Source organism: Sarcophilus harrisii, chromosome 1 (assembly GCF_902635505.1).
Source record: "Sarcophilus harrisii chromosome 1, mSarHar1.11, whole genome shotgun sequence".
In the NCBI taxonomy this organism is placed as follows: Eukaryota; Metazoa; Chordata; class Mammalia; order Dasyuromorphia; family Dasyuridae; genus Sarcophilus; species Sarcophilus harrisii.
Genome location: NC_045426.1, coordinates 52,244,629 through 52,265,473, shown reverse-complemented (window position 1 = coordinate 52,265,473; position 20,845 = coordinate 52,244,629). Strand labels below are relative to the sequence as shown.

At 40.1% G+C, this 20,845-nt stretch overlaps 1 protein-coding gene across 1 annotated transcript in view; it reads right to left on the bottom strand.

Annotated features, from left to right (window-relative positions):
• SYN2 (synapsin II) overlaps nt 1-19,989 on the bottom strand; it is a 273,091-nt gene extending 253,102 nt beyond the window's left edge. The window contains exon 1 of the mRNA XM_003762453.4: nt 19,082-19,989. Coding sequence (XP_003762501.3) covers nt 19,082-19,491 — 410 coding nt within the window. The 5' untranslated portion in view covers nt 19,492-19,989. The remainder of the gene's footprint in view (nt 1-19,081) is intronic.
• Nucleotides 19,990-20,845: the final 856 nt, after the last annotated feature.

Sequence of the window (20,845 nt, the reverse complement as noted above, 5' to 3'; positions counted from 1 at the left end):
TATGAGGGGAAAGTGAAAGGGGAAAGCATGAGTAGTTTGGGGGTGGGGGACCAGAAAATACATGTGAAAGTACATCTTAGAGTTCAGAATGGTGAGTGTGGGGAGAATGGGAGGTTTGGATATGTGGGTGATTATGGGTTTGGTTGTAAGGCTAAGTACCATTGTACCACCTTCTTGCCCTAATTAAACTACTGTAGTTCTTTGTAAGGACCCGTGTCTTCCCTTCTAATCATGTGCCTCATCTTTTGCCTGTACCAACTCCCTAGTCTTATTCTGAATAATTATTAAGAACAACCAAAAGAAGCCAGAAATGCGTTGTTTCTGAAATTTCTTTCAACTAGTAGGAATCTGGTAAGCTCTTTCCAAAGTTTCCCTGGTAAACAAATAAGTAAAGAAAAAGAAATTATCATCTTCAAAAGATAAGATAAAAAAAAAAGATACAGTGTGATGCAATGGAGAGTATTCTAGATTTGGAACAGAGAGAGCCTGAGTGCCAATCTTAGGTTCTCCACCTGGTATTTAGATGACCTTAAGTAAAAATCTTAACTTTTGTTTCCTGAAGCTCAATAGGGTGGATAGACCAGATGTTAACTAAGATTCCTTGAAGCTCTAAACTTATGAACTTATTATGATTTGCCAACAAAATCCTAAAATGGGGTCACAGAGAGTTGGAACTAAATGACAAAAAACTTTATTAGGGAATGAGGTAAGTGTGGGGGAGTCAGAGGTTATTTCTCTGTTCTTAGCTAATCTCAGCTCTGCTGTTAATTACTGAAATGACATTGGAAAATTCATTTTGTCTCTGTGGGCCTCAGTTTCCTCATCTGAAAAATAAGAAGATTGGACTAAATGATCTTTAAGGTCTCTTCCACTTTTGAATCTATGTTGCTAGGATGCTAAGAAAGAAAATGAGAAGATGTTGAGAAATTTTCTGCTCCCTACACCAGCTCCTGTTTATGAGACTGGCAAACTCCTGCAGACTGAAAAGCCTGTGCTAATAGTGCCATGAAATTCCTGCCTCAGCAATCCTGGGGCCCTCATGGATTTTGGCAAAGGTGGGGAAACATTCACTTTCTTCCAAATCCTACCTTTGAGAATACCGGCTTTGTCATTTTCCACAAACTCATTTATAAATGAATGTCCTCTCCCTATTAGGGAACTGTCTGCTGATTGCAAGAGAACTGGGAATCCTCTGGGACCAAGCTAATTCTCAATTTATTGCTCAGAAACCCAGGGGAGACTGAAGAACAGTTTACAAGGTGAAACTAGCATTTCTCCTCTGTTCTTAGGGACACTGGACAGCTCCCAATCCACACTGGAAGCTCAGCTCTTGTCTGAGGAATTCTTGTTTTAATTTTTTTATATTTTATATATTTTATTATTTTGAGAGGATTTTGTTTGGTTGGTTTTTTTCAGTTTTCCAAAATCTCCTATGCAGCATTTTCCACCCCACTCCCACCCCCACAGTGGGGAAGATCTCAAACTACTATCAGATTTCACATACTCAGGGAATTAACCTGAAGCTCAAATCTTTCATTGGCTTCCATTTAAAGATCTTTTAACAGGTGGGATAGGACATAGTCCTGGATTATTTTTCTCCTCATCCTTTTCTTCATCTTCAACTTCCTTCTTTTTCTCCTCTTCCTCTTCTTCCTCCTTCCCTTCTTCCTTCAGTTCTAATATACAGTGGGATGAATCTCAGCTGTTGATGTCAGAGGATCAGGATTTGAATTCCATTTCTCTATTTCTGTGATCCCAGGCAGGTTGTAGCCTCCCTGGGTCTCAGTTTCCTTACCTGTAAAATGAAGGTATTGGGCAAAATAGCCTCTGAAGTAATTTTTAAATCTAGGTCTATGATTCTATAACATACTTGAATAACCAGCCTCAGAATGACCTTAGGGTTGGGGATTATGATCCCCATTTTACAGATGAGAAGTTGGTCAGATTCTACCAAGAATCATAGGAAGGATTCAGATTAAGGTCTTTCATGATCCCTCTCCTTCCCTTATAAGAAAAATATTTTATAAGCTGTATATATACACAAACTATTCCAAGAGACCTAACAATTTATGAAGCTGTGTTTTTCCAAGTAGTAAATGCTATGACATGCCTACTCATACCTAACCCAATCCAACTTACTGCTGTGGCTAATGCCTATTTAATGTTGGAGTAGGGGAGGGAAGATGAAGGGGATGCAGTGTATATAGAAGACACCAGGTTCATTGTCAGAAAAATCCAGAATTGTATCCTGCCTCTGACATCAGCCATGTGGTCTTGGACAAGTCACATTTCTGAGACTCAAATTTTTCATCTTAAAATGGAGGTGTAGGACTAGGAAAAAAACCTAATTGATGTCCTTTCTAGACATGTCTATATCTAGAGTCTTATTTTCTCTCTGTTCCACCTGAAGTAAGGCAACAACATATCCTCCTCTTCCTTTAACATAGAGACATGGAGACCAACTGCTTCTTCTGCTAGTATCTGTGAAAGAACATATCTGCTCAAGGTTTGGTGTGAGAGTTCAAGTCTGGTACACAGATGCCAAAAATAGAGTCAATTACCTTAGTGCTGAAGAAAACAAAGAGACCTGGAAAATGCCCCAAAGGGATGTTCCCATGCAGCTCTGTGCCAGATGCCCCCTTGACCAGGTTTCCAACAGCAGCCATGCTCTCTCCCAGTTAGCTTTCCTTCAAATCACAGAGCTTAGAAGACTTCCAAAAAGCCTCCCTCCATCTTCTCCTTCCCCCCCCCCCACAAAAAAATGAGCATCATCTTTTTGAAATTCTTTTCAATTACTTTCTAAAGTCAGATTTTTAAAAACAAAGGTAGTCTAGGAAGAGGGGGAGGGGGAAAGAAGAGAAGAAAGAAAAGGAAGCAGACGGAGAAAGGGAGGAAGGAAGAAGAAGTAAAGGAAGAAGGGAGGAGGAGGAAAGAGAGGAAAAAGAGGGAAAAAAGGCAAAGGAGGAGAAAGGAAAGGAGAAGGAAGATGAGGAAAGAGAAGAAGGAGAGGGAAAGGAAAAGAAGAGAGAGAAGGAAGAAAAAGAAGGAGAATAGGAAAGATCAAGGAAAAGAGGAGAACTGAAGGAAGAAGGGAAGGAGGAGGGAGAGGAGAAAAAGAAGGAAAATGAAGATGAGGAAAAGGATGAGGAGAAAAATAATCCAGGATTATATCCTTGTTTCTCAGATTTATTTTTAGCATTAATTTGGCAATGGACATGGCAAGGGATTTTCAGCCAGAAGAGTTGTGTCTAAATCCTCATTTTGCTTCTCACTATAGATATAATGGTAGGCAAGTTATTTCATCTCTCTAGGTTTCATGTAAAATAAAATTGTCTCTAAGATTTCATCCAGTTCTACATTTATGATCCTTTGATCTGGCTTCAAAGACGAGTTCTGATATTCACTATTTTTAGTCTGTCTCAGTTTTTTCATTTGTAAAATGGGAATAATAATACCTGCTTCTCAGCTTATCACAAGGATCCAATAAAATAATATTTGTAAAGTTCATTTCTAGCTTTAAAGCATTATATAAATGCTAGCTGTTACTATTAAGTAGTCCACCCAGACTCAGAGATATTAATGGCAAAGTTAGGATCTAAACCCATTTTCTTCTGTATCCAAATCCACTGCTCGCTACGATAAGTGCTTATTGCCTGACTAAAGGGCTTCCATTTACATAGTTCTTGAAGACTTGCAAAGTGTTTTACTTAGGTTATTTCAACGGATCCTCACAATTTAGAATGTGCTATTATTCCCATTTTCCGGATAAGGAAACTGAGGCTGGGAGAGGTTAAGGGACTGGTCCCAAATCATACTGCTAAGAAGCATCTCTGCTGGGTCTTTCTTAGTCTTCTTGTTGTTGTTTGTCCTTCTTTGTCAAAGAGGACCCTCACAGGGAGGTGATTCCATGACATGAATTTAAGTGAGGAAGGGCTGTGCAAGGTCCCCTTGCCTCCAGAGCCATCCGGATCCAGTGACATGTATTCACTACGTTGCTTAGCTGCCCAATATCTCACTTGGTGCTTTCTGTATCCGGGGGCTGGCTATAAGAGGCTATAAGAGCCAGTGTATCCATTCCCAGCTCTGACAGAAATGACAGGGAATGAATCTAAGCAGAGGAACTCACATTGTAGATCAAGTCAATTGATTTTGAGTTTTTGGCGGTGGTAACTTATTGCCGCCAGCAGGGGGCAGCAAGAATCCCCCAAAGAAAGTCATTACCTTTCAATTATTCCTCACTCAGAGCCCGGACCCCACTGACAGGTATGGCAGCCGTTAGGCAAGGTGTGGCCACCGGCTCAGCCCACCTAAGTATGGGGGAGGGTACGCAAAATAAGGGAGAGGAAGGATGATGGGCAGCAAAAGGGTTTGGAAGAAAGGAAAGAAAATACGGAAGGAAAATACGAAAGGAAAGAAAAATAAAACGCAAAATAGGGTTTGGAAGAAAGGAAAGAAAATACGGAAGGAAAATACGAAAGGAAAGAAAAATAAAACGCAAAATAGGGTTTGGAAGAAGCCAAAATGAGAAACACCTAAGAGAGCTGACTCTGTGGCGGAGGGTGGGGGAGGATGGAAAGAAACCAGACTACAAACTCCGTGGGAGCAGAGACCATGAGGCATGTGTATTTGTGGCTCTTCCCGTGCCTAGCGTGGTGCTTCGCCTGGGGTTGGATGGATGCGATGTGTCACCTTCAGTGCTGCTGGCAGGGAGAGGAGGCTAAACTGCACAGAAGAGGACATCCTTTCAATTGTCCATTCTGGGGCAAAGCCCTAAATGTTATGACTCTGAAAAAGAAGCTCTCCCGCCCCCAAATGATCTTCTTCTTCCATATGCCATATTAACTAACCAGCAATGTCTGAAATAAGGCGAGACAGTATAAGAAGTCACTGGCCTTCTCTCCTAAATTAGTCATTTTAAAGGTAGATTTTCCTCGGAGGGATAAACATCAACAGAGCATGACTGAATTTGCCAGATTATTCTTCTCCCTTCTCCAAAGATCCAGCTACCTGGAAAAGCGAGAAAGGTCAAAGGCGGCATGTAAGAGCCCTTTGAAGAATGAAAGGTACATTATTACCGAAGGATCCTGGGGGTTCCCTTTCCCATTCTACTCTGAGCTACTTGTACAAAGAATAAACAGCTAGGAAAGCACAATCAGGCAGATAAATTCCCTGAGAAATATTTTCCATTTTTCTTCCATTTTGTCTTATTACTAGGATTTGTTCACAAACCAAGGTGCCAGGTGACTGCATGTCGGTTTCTCTCCTTTCTCCTCACCCACACAGATGTGGCTAAGAACCCCCAAACTCCTATGAAATTCTCTAGGGCAGGCAAGGCAAGTAGACTCAGACTAGGAACCAATAAGCCAAGGAAAATCTTCATCAGAGGGAAGGAGGGGAAAGGACTCCATGGTGAATTTCTGTGTCCACAATGACGCTTCCTCTGGTGAGCAATAATCTCTACTTTGAGCCTGCCATTACAGCCTTCATCCTAGAACTGCACACAGCTTTTAGATTCCCAGCTGCGTCTGTGTGGGTGGTTAAAACACAGGATGAACAATGCCTCATACGCATCATGCAGTTTCCAGTTGTCTTGCAGACAAGCCTCCCAGACAAGCACGCACATATACACACCAGGAGTATCTCTAAACCCATAAAAAGAGGAGGCCCAGCTTCTGTTGAGGGGGACATTGGTGACAACAATGCTCTGGCTTTGTGTAAGAGATGTGTTCCTGAAAAATCTATAAGAAAGATTGTTTAAAAAAAAAAAAACTAAAATGGAGATGAGGGGAAAGAGGACAAGATTTCCATGTTTGTGTAGCCTTGCTGAGAATCACTTTTTCAAAGAGAATAATAGCTTTAGTAATGGAAAAAAAAACTTGATTAATCTGCTTGAGGATAAATTTCTTTTTGTTGTTGTTGTTTTTTTCCTTATTTTTTATGTTAAACATGTTAAAATATATGTTAAATCCAATATATACATATTTATACAATTATCTTGCTGCACAAAAAAAAATCAGATCAAAAAGAAAAAAATGAGAAAGAAAACAAAATGCAAGCAAACAACAACAAAAAGAGTAAAAATGCTATGTTGTGGTCCACACTCAGTGGATTGTCCTTCTCTACATGGTCTCCACTACATCTCTCTGGGTGTAGATGGCTCTCTTCATCACCAGATCATTGGAACTGGCCTTAATCATCTCATTGTTGGAAAGAATCCAGTTTCTTAGAGCATTTCTAAAATGTATTTGGGGAGGAACCCATTTATAGGGGAATACAACCAGTGAATGAGTGTTGAGATGAGATTCTTGAAATCCTAAGCTGCTTCTCCCTACCTTCAAAAATATCCATATTCAAAAGATGTCACTAATTTATAGTATGAAAGGTGACTACATCAGCAAGAATGAGATAGCTAATGGAAGAAGCCCCCAACATGGTGGACAAATATTCATTTCCCACTTCTAAACCTTTGTATAGAGACTTTTCCCCATGCAAGGAATGGACATTTTACTCACCTTTCTGCTGGGGATCCTTAGTCCCTTTGGAGGCTCAGGGAATAGATCATCTCTTCCAAGAGGTCTTTGCTGATTCCACAGTTGGGAGTGCTCTCCAAAGCCCATCATCTCCCATGTTACTTTGTGTTATTTACCCTGTCTAGTCTTTGCATCCCTTCTCCCAGTAAGATGAAAACTCCTGAGGGAAGCAACTAGATCCTAGCAGTTTCTAGTCCATTTAAACAAATGCATTCTGAATTGAACTGAGAGGAAGCAACTTCTCATTCACTAAGGAAACATGAAATTAAGTTAAAGCAGGTGCCTAACCTGATAAGATTCTAGACTTAGAACCTTAGCTGACTTAGGCAATATTATGAGACATATTATAATTATTGAGTAACCAGAGCTAGGATGAGGAATAAGCAGCTGCCTAACAGATAATGCATGAAGGACATCATGAAAGACACCATTAAATATTACTTTGTGCAGATGCATAGCTTTTTAAAGCCAATTTTTTTTATTCTTCATGAAATGTAGATATTTATTTTTAGATTTTCATGGGGAAAAATGCTAGATTTAGAGCCAAAGAACTGGTTTTCATCTCAGCTCTTCTTACCAGCTGTGTTATAGAGCAAACCATTTAATAACTCTGGGCCTCAGTTTCCCTTTTTGTAAAGATGTTAGGTTGGTCAACAATCAGTAATGTTATATTCACATAGAAATATATCCTTGCAGCTGCAAACTGACTTAGAAAAACACAAGTTAACATTAACCATACTGTTTTGTATTTTTATTTATTTTGTTAAACATTACCCAATTACATTTTACTCTGATTGGACTATACTTGGAAGTTTTGCAGGCTTCTTACCCTTGTGGTCTAAATGATCACAAGCTCATTTTCAGTTCTGAAGTTTATGCTCCCTACTCCCACCACCACCAAAAGGCAATGGTTCCAGTAAAAGCTCAAAGACTCAAGGACACAGAAGATTCCATTTTCAAACTTAGGAGAACAAAAAATGCCTGGCTATTAATGTAATCATGTGATTGAAATCACTACAGCCTGCTGTATTCTGAAGGGACAGGAGAATAACCAGCAGTGAAGATTAACACTACATCCCCTATTCCCAACCCAGATTCTAAAGATTGAGGAACTGGAAGAAAAAGTGAAGAAATATTTTTCTGTGATAATATTTTACTGGGGAACCTTATGGTAAGACAGAATGAAATTCACTTTGTGTTCATGTTAATACAAAGTAGATGGCCTGACATATTAAATGCCTGGGAAGGAGCTAAGGGCAACTTTCAATAATGACTTCCATTTCAATGGCATTTTATATTTTACAAAATGATTTCCTCATAACAGCCTCATGAGGAGAGACAATCCAAAAATTATTATCCCCATTTTACAAATAAGAAACTGAGGACCAGTGGTTACCAGCAGAATCAATATTAATACTTGAGATAAAACTAGTAAAAACTACTACTACTAATAGATCAGTAATGATACCAAAAAGTCAATTCCTATTTACATGATAATAACAAACATCTTTCAGGCTCTGTACTAAGGACTCTACAATTCTTATCTCATTTGATCCACACCACAACCCTGTGAGGTAAGTGCTATTATTATCCCCATTTTACAGATGAGAAAACTGAGGCAGAGAGAGGTGGAGTGACTTGCTCAGTATCACACAGCTAGTAAATAACTGAAACTGAATTTGAATTGAAGTCTTCCTGACTCCACTCCCACCATTCTATCTAGTTGTCCCATTTAAAGTTGATAAAGAATTTTTCTTATAGCACCAGGAAAAGGTAGATACTGCAAGCATTATTAAAATCATTTTGCAGATCAATCTGAAATTCAGTGAGGTTAAGTAAATTGCCTAAGGTCAAGAAGGTGATAAATATCAGCATTAAAGTTCAATTCCAGGTCCTTCTCTTCTCCTGTAATAAATTACCATGTTAGTCACTAGGAGAAATAGAAGAAGAAGCAATTCTGTTTATGTAAGTGATTGTACTCATTTTTTTTTGAAAAGGTCCTTTCCTAGTAAAATACTACTAATAAAAATAATAGTAGTATTAGTAGCATGAGCAGCCTCCAGATTAACTATTCCAAATTCAAAATATTCTATACTTCCACCTCCATTGAAAACTGCACTCTATAAGCCCCCATCAATAGGTTTCCTTTTTCTCTATCAGCCAAAAGACAAGCAAGCAAAGCAAAAACATATAATAAAATAGCATAATTTTCTGAAAAAGGTTACAATAGAACACTTTCCCCATAAGCCTAGGAATATTTTAGAAATATATCTGAGAAGTAACACATAAAAAATTAAATATGACCATATATGTGGAGGGTTAACTTATTCTTCTAACTCTGCATTGACTACTGATCTCATAGTGACTGTTGAGCACATATTCTTAGAAGCTCAGTGTGGCTGCCTCATTTCTACTAGGAGCTGCTCCCTGCTACCAGATTTTTTAAGGAACATTGGGATCCCCAACCCCTTTTAACAAGGTATAAGAGTTAAAACTGCTATTTACCTATTAAAATGTTTTTTTTTTCTGTTTTCCAACTACATATCTCTGGTAGGCTTGATTTTCTTCAAATAATTCAATCAAAACTATATCACAGAAGACTGAATGCAAGAGCAGATTTGGGAAACTAAATCCCTTCTATTGAGCTAATAGACATTAGAGAGACTTGGGAACTGTGCAAAACAATTCCACTCTTGCCATTACTTTTTTTTTTTGCTTTGGAAAAATTGTTTATTAAAAATGTTATTTATATTAATATGTAATGAGTTTATTTTTTAAGTATTAATAAATATTTTAAATATATCCATTTTAATTGCCAAAATAAACCCTCTTTGAGGTACTCAATAGTTAAGACTATAAAAGGGTCCTAAGGTCAAAGAGGATGCTAAATTATAGCATGGGAATAGATAGATACACACACACACACACACACACACACACACATATGTATATATATATATATATATATATATATTTTTTTTTTAAATAGCATGGTTAGAATCTTCTCCAGATAAAATAAGTTGTAGTCTTTTAATCACAACCATCATATTCTACTCACAAAAACCAAACAGTGCCCTGAATTAAGTTCTCTTTTCTTTTCAATTCTTATCTGGGTAGCAGTAGAAACTCTATTTTAATTTAGCATTAGACCTTCCCTAGATCTTTTTTTTATTACCAAGAAATAAATGTGAACCAGAACAAAAGGTAAAATAAGGAAGCAGGGTCATTGTTCCCCAAAGGGAGCTAGGTAGTACAATAAACAGAGTCCCGGAACTACTGTCTATCAGGTCAAAAAGACCTATGTTCAAATTCCATTTCAGATGCACACCAGCTGTGTGGCCCTGACCAAGTCACTTGATTTCTATCTGCTTATAAGGTGAGGATCATAATAGCACTTACCTCCCAGAATTGTGGTGAGGCTCAAAAAGTGTCTGCACATAATAGATTCTTTTCTTTTCTTTTTTTTTTTTTTGAGGTAATTGGGGTCAAGTGACTTGCCCAAGGTCACACAGCTAGACATAATAGATTCTTAATTAATACTTGTTTCCTTTCACCCATCTACACTATATCCCTACCTTTGTCATGCATACTATCAGCAGTCCCATTATTTTGGCACAATGATTTAACCAATGAAGAAATTTGATTTTTTTTTTTTTTAGCAATTATAACTCACATTGACGTGTAATTTCTTACATGTCTTACACACTTTGAAGTCTATAAAGTATTTCATCATAATAATCCTATAACATTAGTAACACAAGCATTAACTCTCACATTTTATATATTCAGTCCAATCCAATTCCACAAACATGTATTAAGAATATATTACGTGCAACATACAAAGACAAAAAAAAAATTGGTCTCTACCCTGAAGCTGCCGATCTTCTGAGATTCTTCTGGATAGGGAAACTTCCCAGAGACACACAGCCAATAGGTACAGGTCAGGACTGTGAAACCAGGTCTTTTGATTTGGGATTTAGCAGTCTTTCCCCTAAAAAGCTACCTCTGGGTACATATTCAGTCAAACATTTTTGAGACTTGGAGTCAGGAAGAGATGAGTCTGAACTCAGCCTCTGACACTAGCTATGTGACCAAGAGCAAGTACTTTCCTTCTCCCTGAGCCTCAGTTTCCTCAAATATAAAATGGGATCTCATTTACAGGATCTCACAGTAGCCATCTAGTCTTGTCTCACAGTGCTGTTTCAAGGCTGAAACAAGATAATATATGTTATTGCTTTGGCAAACTTTCAAAGTGCTAGTAAATGTCAGCTAGCATTATTAGCTCAAATCAATAATAGGTCCCACTTATATTGTACTTTACCTTAGATACACGATCTTTTTTGCTTTTCACCACCATGCTATAAGATCGATAGTATAATTATTTTTCCCATTTTGCATGTGAAGAACTAAAACTCAAAGGGTTTAAATGAATTCTATCACAAATGAGTAGCCTTGTCAGAATCGGAAGCCAGGTCTTCTACCCTTTATTCAAGTACTCTTCCCACCTCCCCCCAAACCAGTCCCTTTCCTTTATGTCTGCCACAGTCCAAAAAACAAGTGTGTGATTGTCAGCTATGTTCTTAAAAAAGAAGTGTGTTAACGTCATGCCACATCTCCACGCCAACATTTTAACTGGGTTTCTTATAAATGCTACCGTTACCTCACCGTAGATCATTCAAAAATGGTCGACAGGGGCCTGTTGGGGTCATATTCATCCTCCTTCAACATTTTTTTTTAAATTATCACTAGACACCATGCTGACAGGCTTCCTTTTGGGGACCATTATTTCTCAGGCAGCCTTGTTCCCACAAATTGCTTATAGAAATTCACTGCCTGACTATATTCAGGTTTAAATCCTGCAGGTTCCCCTGATAACACTTCCCTTTCCAATAACCAACTGGAGACCCCTCAAAGACCTGCAACAATATACGGTAGAGTTTGTCCAAAGCCCAAACCAGGGCAAGGCAATTCAGCAAGGCTTTAAAATGGCCCCCCTTATGTGGCACAGAAACTTTGAGCTCCTATAATGCCCGTGACTTGGCTTACCACACAATTAAAACCAACATTCCACAAAGAGCAAAATTTGTTTGCATTAAAAACATTGCATGTGCATTTATAAAAACTATTTAAAGGGACCCTTCGATATCATCCCTTCCCAAATATTGCACCATAAGCAGCTGTCAGTCTTATCTACCCTTAGTTCTGCCAAAAGTTCAACCCCTTCTCAATAAATGCTTGTTGACACTACCTTCCCAAAACCCAGAACTGAATTGTAAGTTCTGATGTCTTCTGCCCTATTCAGGAAGTGGGGGTGATTAAAAAAAGGCTTCAGATTGAATGTGATAACTGTCCAAGTTTTCAAAAAGCTGGAACATGGTTACTTCAGATTCAGTTGGGCAGAACCAGTAGAAAGTAACCTCCCTGAGGGCAGAGATTCTTTTGTTTCTGTTTCTGTATCATAAATACTTAACACAATACCTTGCAGATGTAGTAGATACACTTAAGTTCATATTAGAGGGACAGATAGGTAGCAAAGTAGATAGAGTATTGGTCCTATAATCAGGAGGATCTAAGTTCAAATCTGTCCTCAGGGACCTCACTGTGTGGAGTCATTTAATCCTAATTCCCTCTAAAAATAAAAAAAAAAGTTCATGTTAGATTGAATTAAACTAGGAATAAAGGTTCAGATTGGCAAAGAGTAAAGCATAGGCTAATATAAGAAACTATCATTTAACAGTGAGAGTTATGCAAAAGGAAGGGTCTGCCTGGGGAAGTAATAGGTTCCTTAGCCCTGAAAATCTGCAAAGTAAAGACTGCAGATATTAGGTCAGGTGTTTTCTGAGGTATGCATTAGGCTAGATGGCTACTGTGAGATCCTGTGACTTCATCCACAATATTGGTTCAGTATTCAGCAGAACATTTTTGGAAGTGGAAAAGGCAAACGGGAACGTGTTGGTATTGTTGCTATTGTTGTTCAGTCGTGTCTGACTCCTTATGACCCCGTTTGGAGTTTTCTTGGCAAAGTTATTAGAATGGTTTTGCTATTTCCTTCTCCAGTCCATTTTACAGGTGAGGGAACTGAGGCAAACAGGGTTGAGTGACTTTGCCCAAGGTCACACAGCTAGGGAGTGTCTGAGGCCAGATTTGAACACAAGTGCTCCTGGTTCCAATCACAGTGCCCTATCTCCTTCACTACCTCACTGCCTGGAGAAAGAATAAAAGACAATAAAAAGGTTAAAGGACTGGTAACCATGTCATACAAAAAATTGATGAAAGGAACTAGTCACCTTTATTTACCCTGAAAAGGACTTTGGGCAACACAGTAGCTACTTTCCAGTGTTTGAAGGGCCATCATGTGGAAAATAATGGAATTTTTTTCTGTATGTTTTCCCTAGGAAAAATTAGAGGCAATGAATGGAAGAATTAGAGAAGCAAATTTATCCTTGACATAGAGATATACTTCTTAGTAATTCAGTGTATTCAAAGGCAAAATCATTGGATACTAAAGGTTATGAGAGGTCTGATGATCACTGGTCAAGAATGTTTTAGAGGGGATTCTTAATCAAGGTTGGTTTGGACTTGGAGAACTCTCTCTGGAGTCCCTCAGATTTTGGGTACCACTTTACCAAATCCCTTAGGACAAATCATACAAAACAACCAGATGATGACATCCTCCCCACTCTCTAAAACAAACATCCCACCTTCTTGACTGCACTTTCCATAGGGAAAGCAACTTTTTACCTGTTTATAATTAAAATTCTAGTTTTGATACTTATTAGCTGTGTAACCATGCTCCAGTTTCTTGATCTCTTAAGTCTCAATTTGTTCATCTGTAAAATGGAGATAATAATTACATTTCTACTTTATAAGATTTTTGTGAGGCCATCAGTTGGGGAATAGCAGAATAAGTTATGATATAAGAATATAATGGAATATTATTGTTCTATTAAAAATGATGAGCTGGCTGATGTCAGAAAAGCCTGGAAAAACTTACATGAATTGATACTGAGTGAAGTGAGCATGACCAAGTAAGCACTGTACACAGTATCAACAAGATTATGTGATGATCAACTGTGATGGATTTGGTTCTTTACAACAATGACGTGATCTAAGATAATTCCAATAGACTTGTGATGGAAAGTGCCATCCCCATCTAGAGAGAGAACTATGGAAACTGAATGTGGAGCAAAGCATGGTATTTTCTCCTTTTGATTTTACTGTTTGCTTTCTTGTTTTTTTCTTTCTCATTTTCCCCTTTTCATATGAGTTTTCTTGTGCAACATGATGAATATGGAAATATATTTAGAAGAATTGCACATGGATACATTGGATTACTTGCTGCCTTTGGGAGGGAGAAGGAAAGAGAGACATAGAAAATTTTGGAACAACCTCTTATAAAGGTGAATGCTGACCACAATCTTTGCATGTATTGGGGAAAATAAAATACTATTTTTAAAAGATTGTTGGGAAGACATTATTGAAATCTCCCAGTGCCAAAGAAATGTGAGATATTATATTTATCAATGAATAGTCAATGGCCTTTCATTAAGCATCTATTATATGCCGGGCACTGTACTAAACATGATGGATAACAAAGACCAGCAAAAGACAGCCCCTGAACTCAAGGAGTTTATAAGCTAACGAGAGCATACAATGAATAAAAAGAAACTAAGAAGTCAAGGAAGCATATTAGGGAACCATTTTGGGGTGGGGAAACATTGAAATCCTGAAGCCAAAAAGCAAAAAGGAAATTTGAGTTTCATAGTTGATTCCCATCTTGCATAAAGAAGAGTTATTGGTGGAGATGATGAAGTCTGGGAGAATATCTGTGTGGGAAATGTTCATATGGCTGCCCTGGGCCCTCTCCTAAAATGGAGGATGTAGGAGGGATTCTCAGATGACCACTCTCTATTCTCTCCTAGCAGAAGGAGAGAGGGATGCCAAGGACAAGGAGTTCTGAGGAACCGAGAGTTTTAGAGCTGGTTCCATCTTGCAGAAAGATGAATATCATCTTGGGCTACAGCAGCTGTACAGGACCAGTCTTAGAAATAAGTAATGATATATCCTAAAAGATCAAAAGCACTTTGTCTCCTAATATCTACCTACCCCTCAAAAACAAAACTTTCCTTATTTGTCAAATGATGGTAGGGACAAAATACTGGACAAAATGTCCCTTCCGGTTTAATGAGTATGAGGATACTATAGAATCAATGAGTCAAATTAAGGCCCATCTTTTTTTTACCACAATCTATGATATAGTATATACCATATATACCATAGGATATAATGTCTATACCAAAATAATATAACATTGATAAAATCAAGTACATTGGGAACACCAAAACTTCATGATAGCCAATAGTTTCAACCACCTCAAGCCCAATCTAATTCTAGACCCAGCAACAAACAGCCAAACAAACTGAGCACTGTGCTTTATAAATGTTAGTTGTGTTATTATAATTTTCATCATTATCATCATCAGATATCATCTGAGCCCTCAAGGGGTTTTTATCTAGTTGATAACACATAACATTCATACAGTACTTTAAAGTTTACAAGGTACTTTATGTCCATTGTTTCATTTGAGCTTTGTGATAGCCTTTTGAAGCATGTAATGAGGATATTACTACTTCCACTTTATAAATGATAAAACTAAGGCAAACAGGATGAAGTGATTTGTCCAAGCTAGTAAGTAACCGAGGCTGAATTTGAACTCAGCTCTTCCCCACTCCAGACTTAGCACTGTGTCCTGGTTGTCCCAATGCATTCCTAAATTGTTGATCCATCGAAAAGCAGCACCTGGATAATCAAAATTGAATTGGACTGCAGTGGTTTTCAATTTTGATATTGGAAGGTTCAACAAGGTTCATATATAGGATATATGATACAGTTGAGATCTTTCTTTATATGATACAGTTGAGATCTTTCTTTTTCTTAGAAAAAGAAAGATCTCAACTGTATCATTTTCTGAATCCCTATCTTTCTTCAAGGCTCGGCTCAACTGCCACAACCTTTGAGGCTTTTTCTGGTTTCCAAAGATGCTGGTGCTTCTCACAAAACATGTGTGTGTGTGTGTGTGTGTGTGTATAATATGCACATATATATTTCCTTTTACATATTTTATACATCAAGCTATTTCCTTAACCCCAGTAAAATAGAATGTGCTTGAAATGAAAGCCTTTCAATTTTATCTCTGTAGTCCTAGTGCCTAGCACAGTGTCTGACACTTGAAAGATGCTTTTTAAATGCCCAAGACATTTAATTAAATTAGACAGCAGGATTTGTATGGGCACAGGCATCTCTTCACCAGTTAGATTATAATGATGCTTTATGCTACCCTCCCAATGCCGCTATCCCCAAAATTGGTCCTTTTTCTTTATACACGAATACAAAAAGATCACTAAAACACAGAAGTAAATGACCCCTCCAACTTAGAAAGATGAAATTTGAAATACTAGATGTTTATTAAAAATAATTTCAAGCACACTTTTAGTGTTCTTAATATATCAGTTGCAAAGACAGTTTCTGAAAGGAATTCTTAAAATTTATAATAATTTACAGATGTACAGTTTGAGGGCAGTGTAGAGATAATTTAGTTTAATAACCTCATTTTATATGTGAAAAAACTGAAGCCCAGAGAGTTAAAGGATATATCTATGGACACATATCTAGTGTCAGAAATAGGATTTAAATACAATTCTTCTGGCTCTAGAGCCAATATTCTTTCTACTATGCTATGCTGTCTCTGTTTCAAGGTATATTTTTAAATTCAGTGATTTTTTAAAAATTTATATTTTAATGAAGTCATACAACATCTGTGTCCACTTTAGTTATGTTGTGGGGAGGAGTACAATAATATAAAATGCAAAAATCTTTTAAAGAAAATACCCCAAGAGCTTCCCCATCTCCACCTCTCTTTACTCAGGAATATTCGAATCATTTTGAACTGGTTGGCTCTAGCTGATTGTTAAATTTTCATTGTAAATATTTAAATTAAAAAATCAACAAACTCTACAAATCAGGACTTGATTTGTTGTTTTGTGGATTGATTATAGACTTCAAGAAGTGAGAAAATGTTAATAATCCAAATTAAATTTAAAAGTGTGTCCTGTATACAATTTCCCCCAGAGAATCAATTATTAAAAATTTATCAGCACAAATTTCAGCCATCCCTTCCACACACACAAATACTGGTCAATGCCCAGATCCCTTTTCCCCCACAACAACAAAAAATTATAAGGGATCTCAATACTGTTAACTTGGCTGTTTTGAAAGCCTGTTTGACTTAAGACCTTCTTAAAATCACAGCTTTCAAAAACTATCTGTTAAAACCCTTCTGCTTCCATCTGTCTACCATACAGTTGAGAACAGAACACCAAAATTGTGCTGGGGTGGGGTGCTGAATGACTGCTTCTCATCTGCAACATTCACAAGGCATAAATGACACCTGTTAGTCCAACACTTTGATAGAAACTTAAATTGAAAGAGCAGCATTTTCTACCCCCCATCATCATCATTTAGCACCTTGAGCACTTTTTAATTAAGTCTCTGCACTTGCCCTGAGTAGGCACCTGGAAAACATCACATCTGCATCTAATTTCACAAAGAATATTTCACTACAACCATTTATCAATAATGACCAGGGTGTTCAATGAGCCTGAACACATTTCTAATGAATATTAATCCTGGAATTCTGGGAAATTCTGCCAACCATGGAGAGATACTAGTCTTCAGGCTTGATGAGTATTAGTCCGAGGCTCAATTATCATTTATTATGTTACTACTGTATGCTAGGTGCTGTGCTAAATGGTGTATTAATATATAAATGCTATAAGTTTGAAAAAAATCAAACAGTTGGCATTCAACACACGATGTCCTCTGCAGCTTTGGTTTGCATAAGTGTCTGGAGGTATGGTGAAGCAACATAAAGGGCAACGAGCCAAATTGTCTCATCTAATGCTTAGCAATCTTTCTATAGGAGCAACAACCCTGAGATGATTCTAAAACTCTGAAAATACAAATTAAAGCCCAGTCTTTCAGGAGAACCACAATATATATGCCAAACAGCCAATGTAGGATAGAGTATTTTTACCTAAAGAATAAAAACACGTATAGGGTGAGAAATTGAGCCAAAGAGCAGGAAGGTATGAGCTCTACAATGAAAAATCTGAGTCATTAACATTCTTTCCTTCTCCAAATGCTGCTCTTCTTGAGATAAAGATCAAAACTCACCTCCTCCAAGAAATCTTTCCTGACCAGATCAAGCCACATTTCCTTATTGTGAATTCCTATAATACTTCTTGTCATAACAATTCTTTGGATACTTATAGATTGCCTTAGATTTTTATTTAATGGTTTCATGTATTTGACATGTCTCTAACACAATTTACAGTCTTTGAAGGCAAGAGTCATGTTTTCTTTTAGCCCTACAAAGTGTTGAAAACAGTAAGTGCTCAATAGACTTGTTGAAATGAATGGAGCTGCAGATGAATGAGACACCATAGTTGTCTTTAAATGCCTTTCCTATTCTATTCCTAATTTCCCTCTGCACCATTCACCACTACACCTTGTACCAGATGGCCATTTCCTGAAACCCTCCTCAAGGCTCTTTTTTTTCATCATGGGGGAAGGGAGAAAAAAATAAGACTAACAAATAAGCTCAATAGACAGCTGTCCCCCAGAGCCACAACTAAGTAACAAGCATTATCGCATTCTCCATAACTCATTCCACCAGCACCAACATCAGTCATCCCTTATAGAATCTATATCTCAAAAGGAAGAATGGGGGGGTCGCAGGGGAGCAAAAATAATATTAATAAGCTAAAACACACACAGATAAAGTGGCAAAGCATATGAATACAAGAAATCCCATTCAGGAATGATGGTTCTGGAGTCTCCTCCAGTCCAGGGATCTGTCAATGAAAGAGGCACCAAGAGACAAGTTGTGGGAAGGCTTGATTGTTTTCTGTTGACAGCCTTAGTGTTTTGAGGATATGTTTCAAGCTTCCCAGCCCTCCCGAAGATAACCAGGCAGAGATCTTTTACTGATTCTTTCTTGAACCTATTTTTTTTCACAATATCACATATTCAGCTAAAACATCCCCCCAAGTTCATTACTTGCTGTGTAAAGTAGGACTTCCTATTATTATTTTTTTTTCACATTTTCTAGTTTAAGCTTCTAGGCTTCTGCCACATGATCCGGAATTTGGCTAACAAATCTTTAATTGATCACATTTCCTAGTTTTAGACCCATGTCAAATTCCCTCTCGGCGACCTGGTAACCTCTCCAGGCTTTAAGCACGTACCTTCCCCCCTCCACTCCCGCCCCTCCTCATTCCATAGCAAGCCTAGTCCACCCAATCGCCCAGGCACGAAATATGTCTAGTAAAGAGATGGGGGGATGGGGAGCACTGGGGAAGGAGGAAGCATGAATGATTAACCCCAGTGGTCTCAGCGTTAGAAGTGAATACGAGTCCCGAGGTCAGCACCGGGGACAGCGACTAGACCGGGGCCAGGGGTGGGGCAGCAGTGGCTGGGTAGGGCCCACCTACCAGTCAGTGTGCGGTTCATCAATGACCAGGAGCAACTTGGACTTTCTGGAGGCGGCAGGAGTGGTGGAGGGGGCGTCCACCAGCCCGGCCGAGGCGGCCGTCTGCTTCACCGCGTTGGACAGGGAGCTGAAGAAGCTGCTGCTCATGGATTGCACCGGGGCTGCTGGCTGAGCCTGCGGCGGGGCCGGCTGCGGCGCGGACTGCTGGGGTTGCCCCTGCCCCTGGGGCGGAGGAGGCCTTCGTTCGGGGGCCGGAGAGCCGGCAGCCGGCGGCCCGGCGGGGCCAGAGGCCGAGCCGGGAGGAGGGGGCGGCTGCTGTGGCTCAGGCCGCTGGAGGTCGGTCATGTAGCCATTGGGCAGGTTGGCGATGAAGCTGCTGTCGGAGAGGCGGCGCCGCAAGAAGTTCATCATCTGGCCGGAGGAGTGGGCGCGCTAAGCCCAGCAGAAGCGGACAGACACGGACTGGGGGACGGAGAGCGAGCCCGGAGCAGCCGCGGGAGGGCACGAGGCAAGCAGGCAGGCAGGACGCACCAGCTGGCCGCTAGCCGGGCAGAGAAGAGGGGCAGCGGCCCGCTCTCACCGCCCGGAGGACAACGCTGCTGGGCAGCGCTGGGCTCAAGCCGGGAGAGGCACGCTGGCTGCTGCTGCCACTGAGACTACTGCTGCGGCTGCTGCTCCTGCTGCGGCTGTTGCTGTGGCTGAGACTGCTACGGCTCCGACGCTCGCCCGCAGCTCCCCCAGCCAGCCAGCTGATAGGATAGCCGCCACCGACCCGAGCGCCGAATGTGCAGCGAGTGGGGGGCTGGAACGGCGGCAGCCTGGGGAGGGCTGCAGGGGCTGGGGCTGCAGGCTCCTCCCCTGCCCGCTCCGCCTCAAGCACCGCCCACTCCCGCGCCAGCCGCAGAGCGCATCCCCAGCGCCCCTCTGCAGCTTAGTGGTCCCGCCCCGTTCGCCCCCCTCCGTAGCTACGCGGTGCTCCAGACCTGCCCTCCCCGCACCAGATAGGACCTGAGGGAGATAGAGAGCTTCCCGGGACTAAGGGATGGAGCTAACCGAACGTCCTTTCCACCCTACAATCCATGAGGTCCTGCATGACCCCGGGACCCCCCAGCCTGGGTAGAAAATAAAATTGCACCCAGTGATCATAAGAGCCTAAACTATGGGGCTTAGAGTTTAGTCCTAGCCCTAGCATAGCTTGGGAGAGACTTGATCTTTCAGAATATATTCTGCACCAATTCCCCCCCCCCCCCCCCCCCCCCCCCCCCCCCCCCCCCCCCCCCCCCCCCCCCCATAAAAAAAAATGCACGGGGGATTTTCAAGAGATCACCATCTTCACCTACAACTCAAGATTCACTCCTCCCCCCCTCCCCCCCCCCCCCCCCCACCCGCCCCAACATCAACAACACACTCAAGGAAGGACCGTTTAGGCATCTGTCTATAGATGTCGAAAAGCCTCCCTCTGCTTTTCTCACTCAGGATTTTTCTCTTCATTAACATGCAGGAGTGAATCTTGAGTTGTAGGTGAAGATGGTGATCTCTTGAAAATCCCCCGTGCATTTTTTTTTATTATTGTTTTTGTTTTAGCTCATTGGCCATGGATTGTTAATGAGTCACTTGTCCATAATCCTGGCAAGCAGCCATAACTGCTGGCCCATCTTATAGCCAGCCCCCAGAGAGGAGATAGCTTGGGGAAGCCTGAGGAAGATAGCTGAAGCCAGCGGGCAGCCTGCCTGGGCTCCAGGATGCTAAATAATGATAAACACGG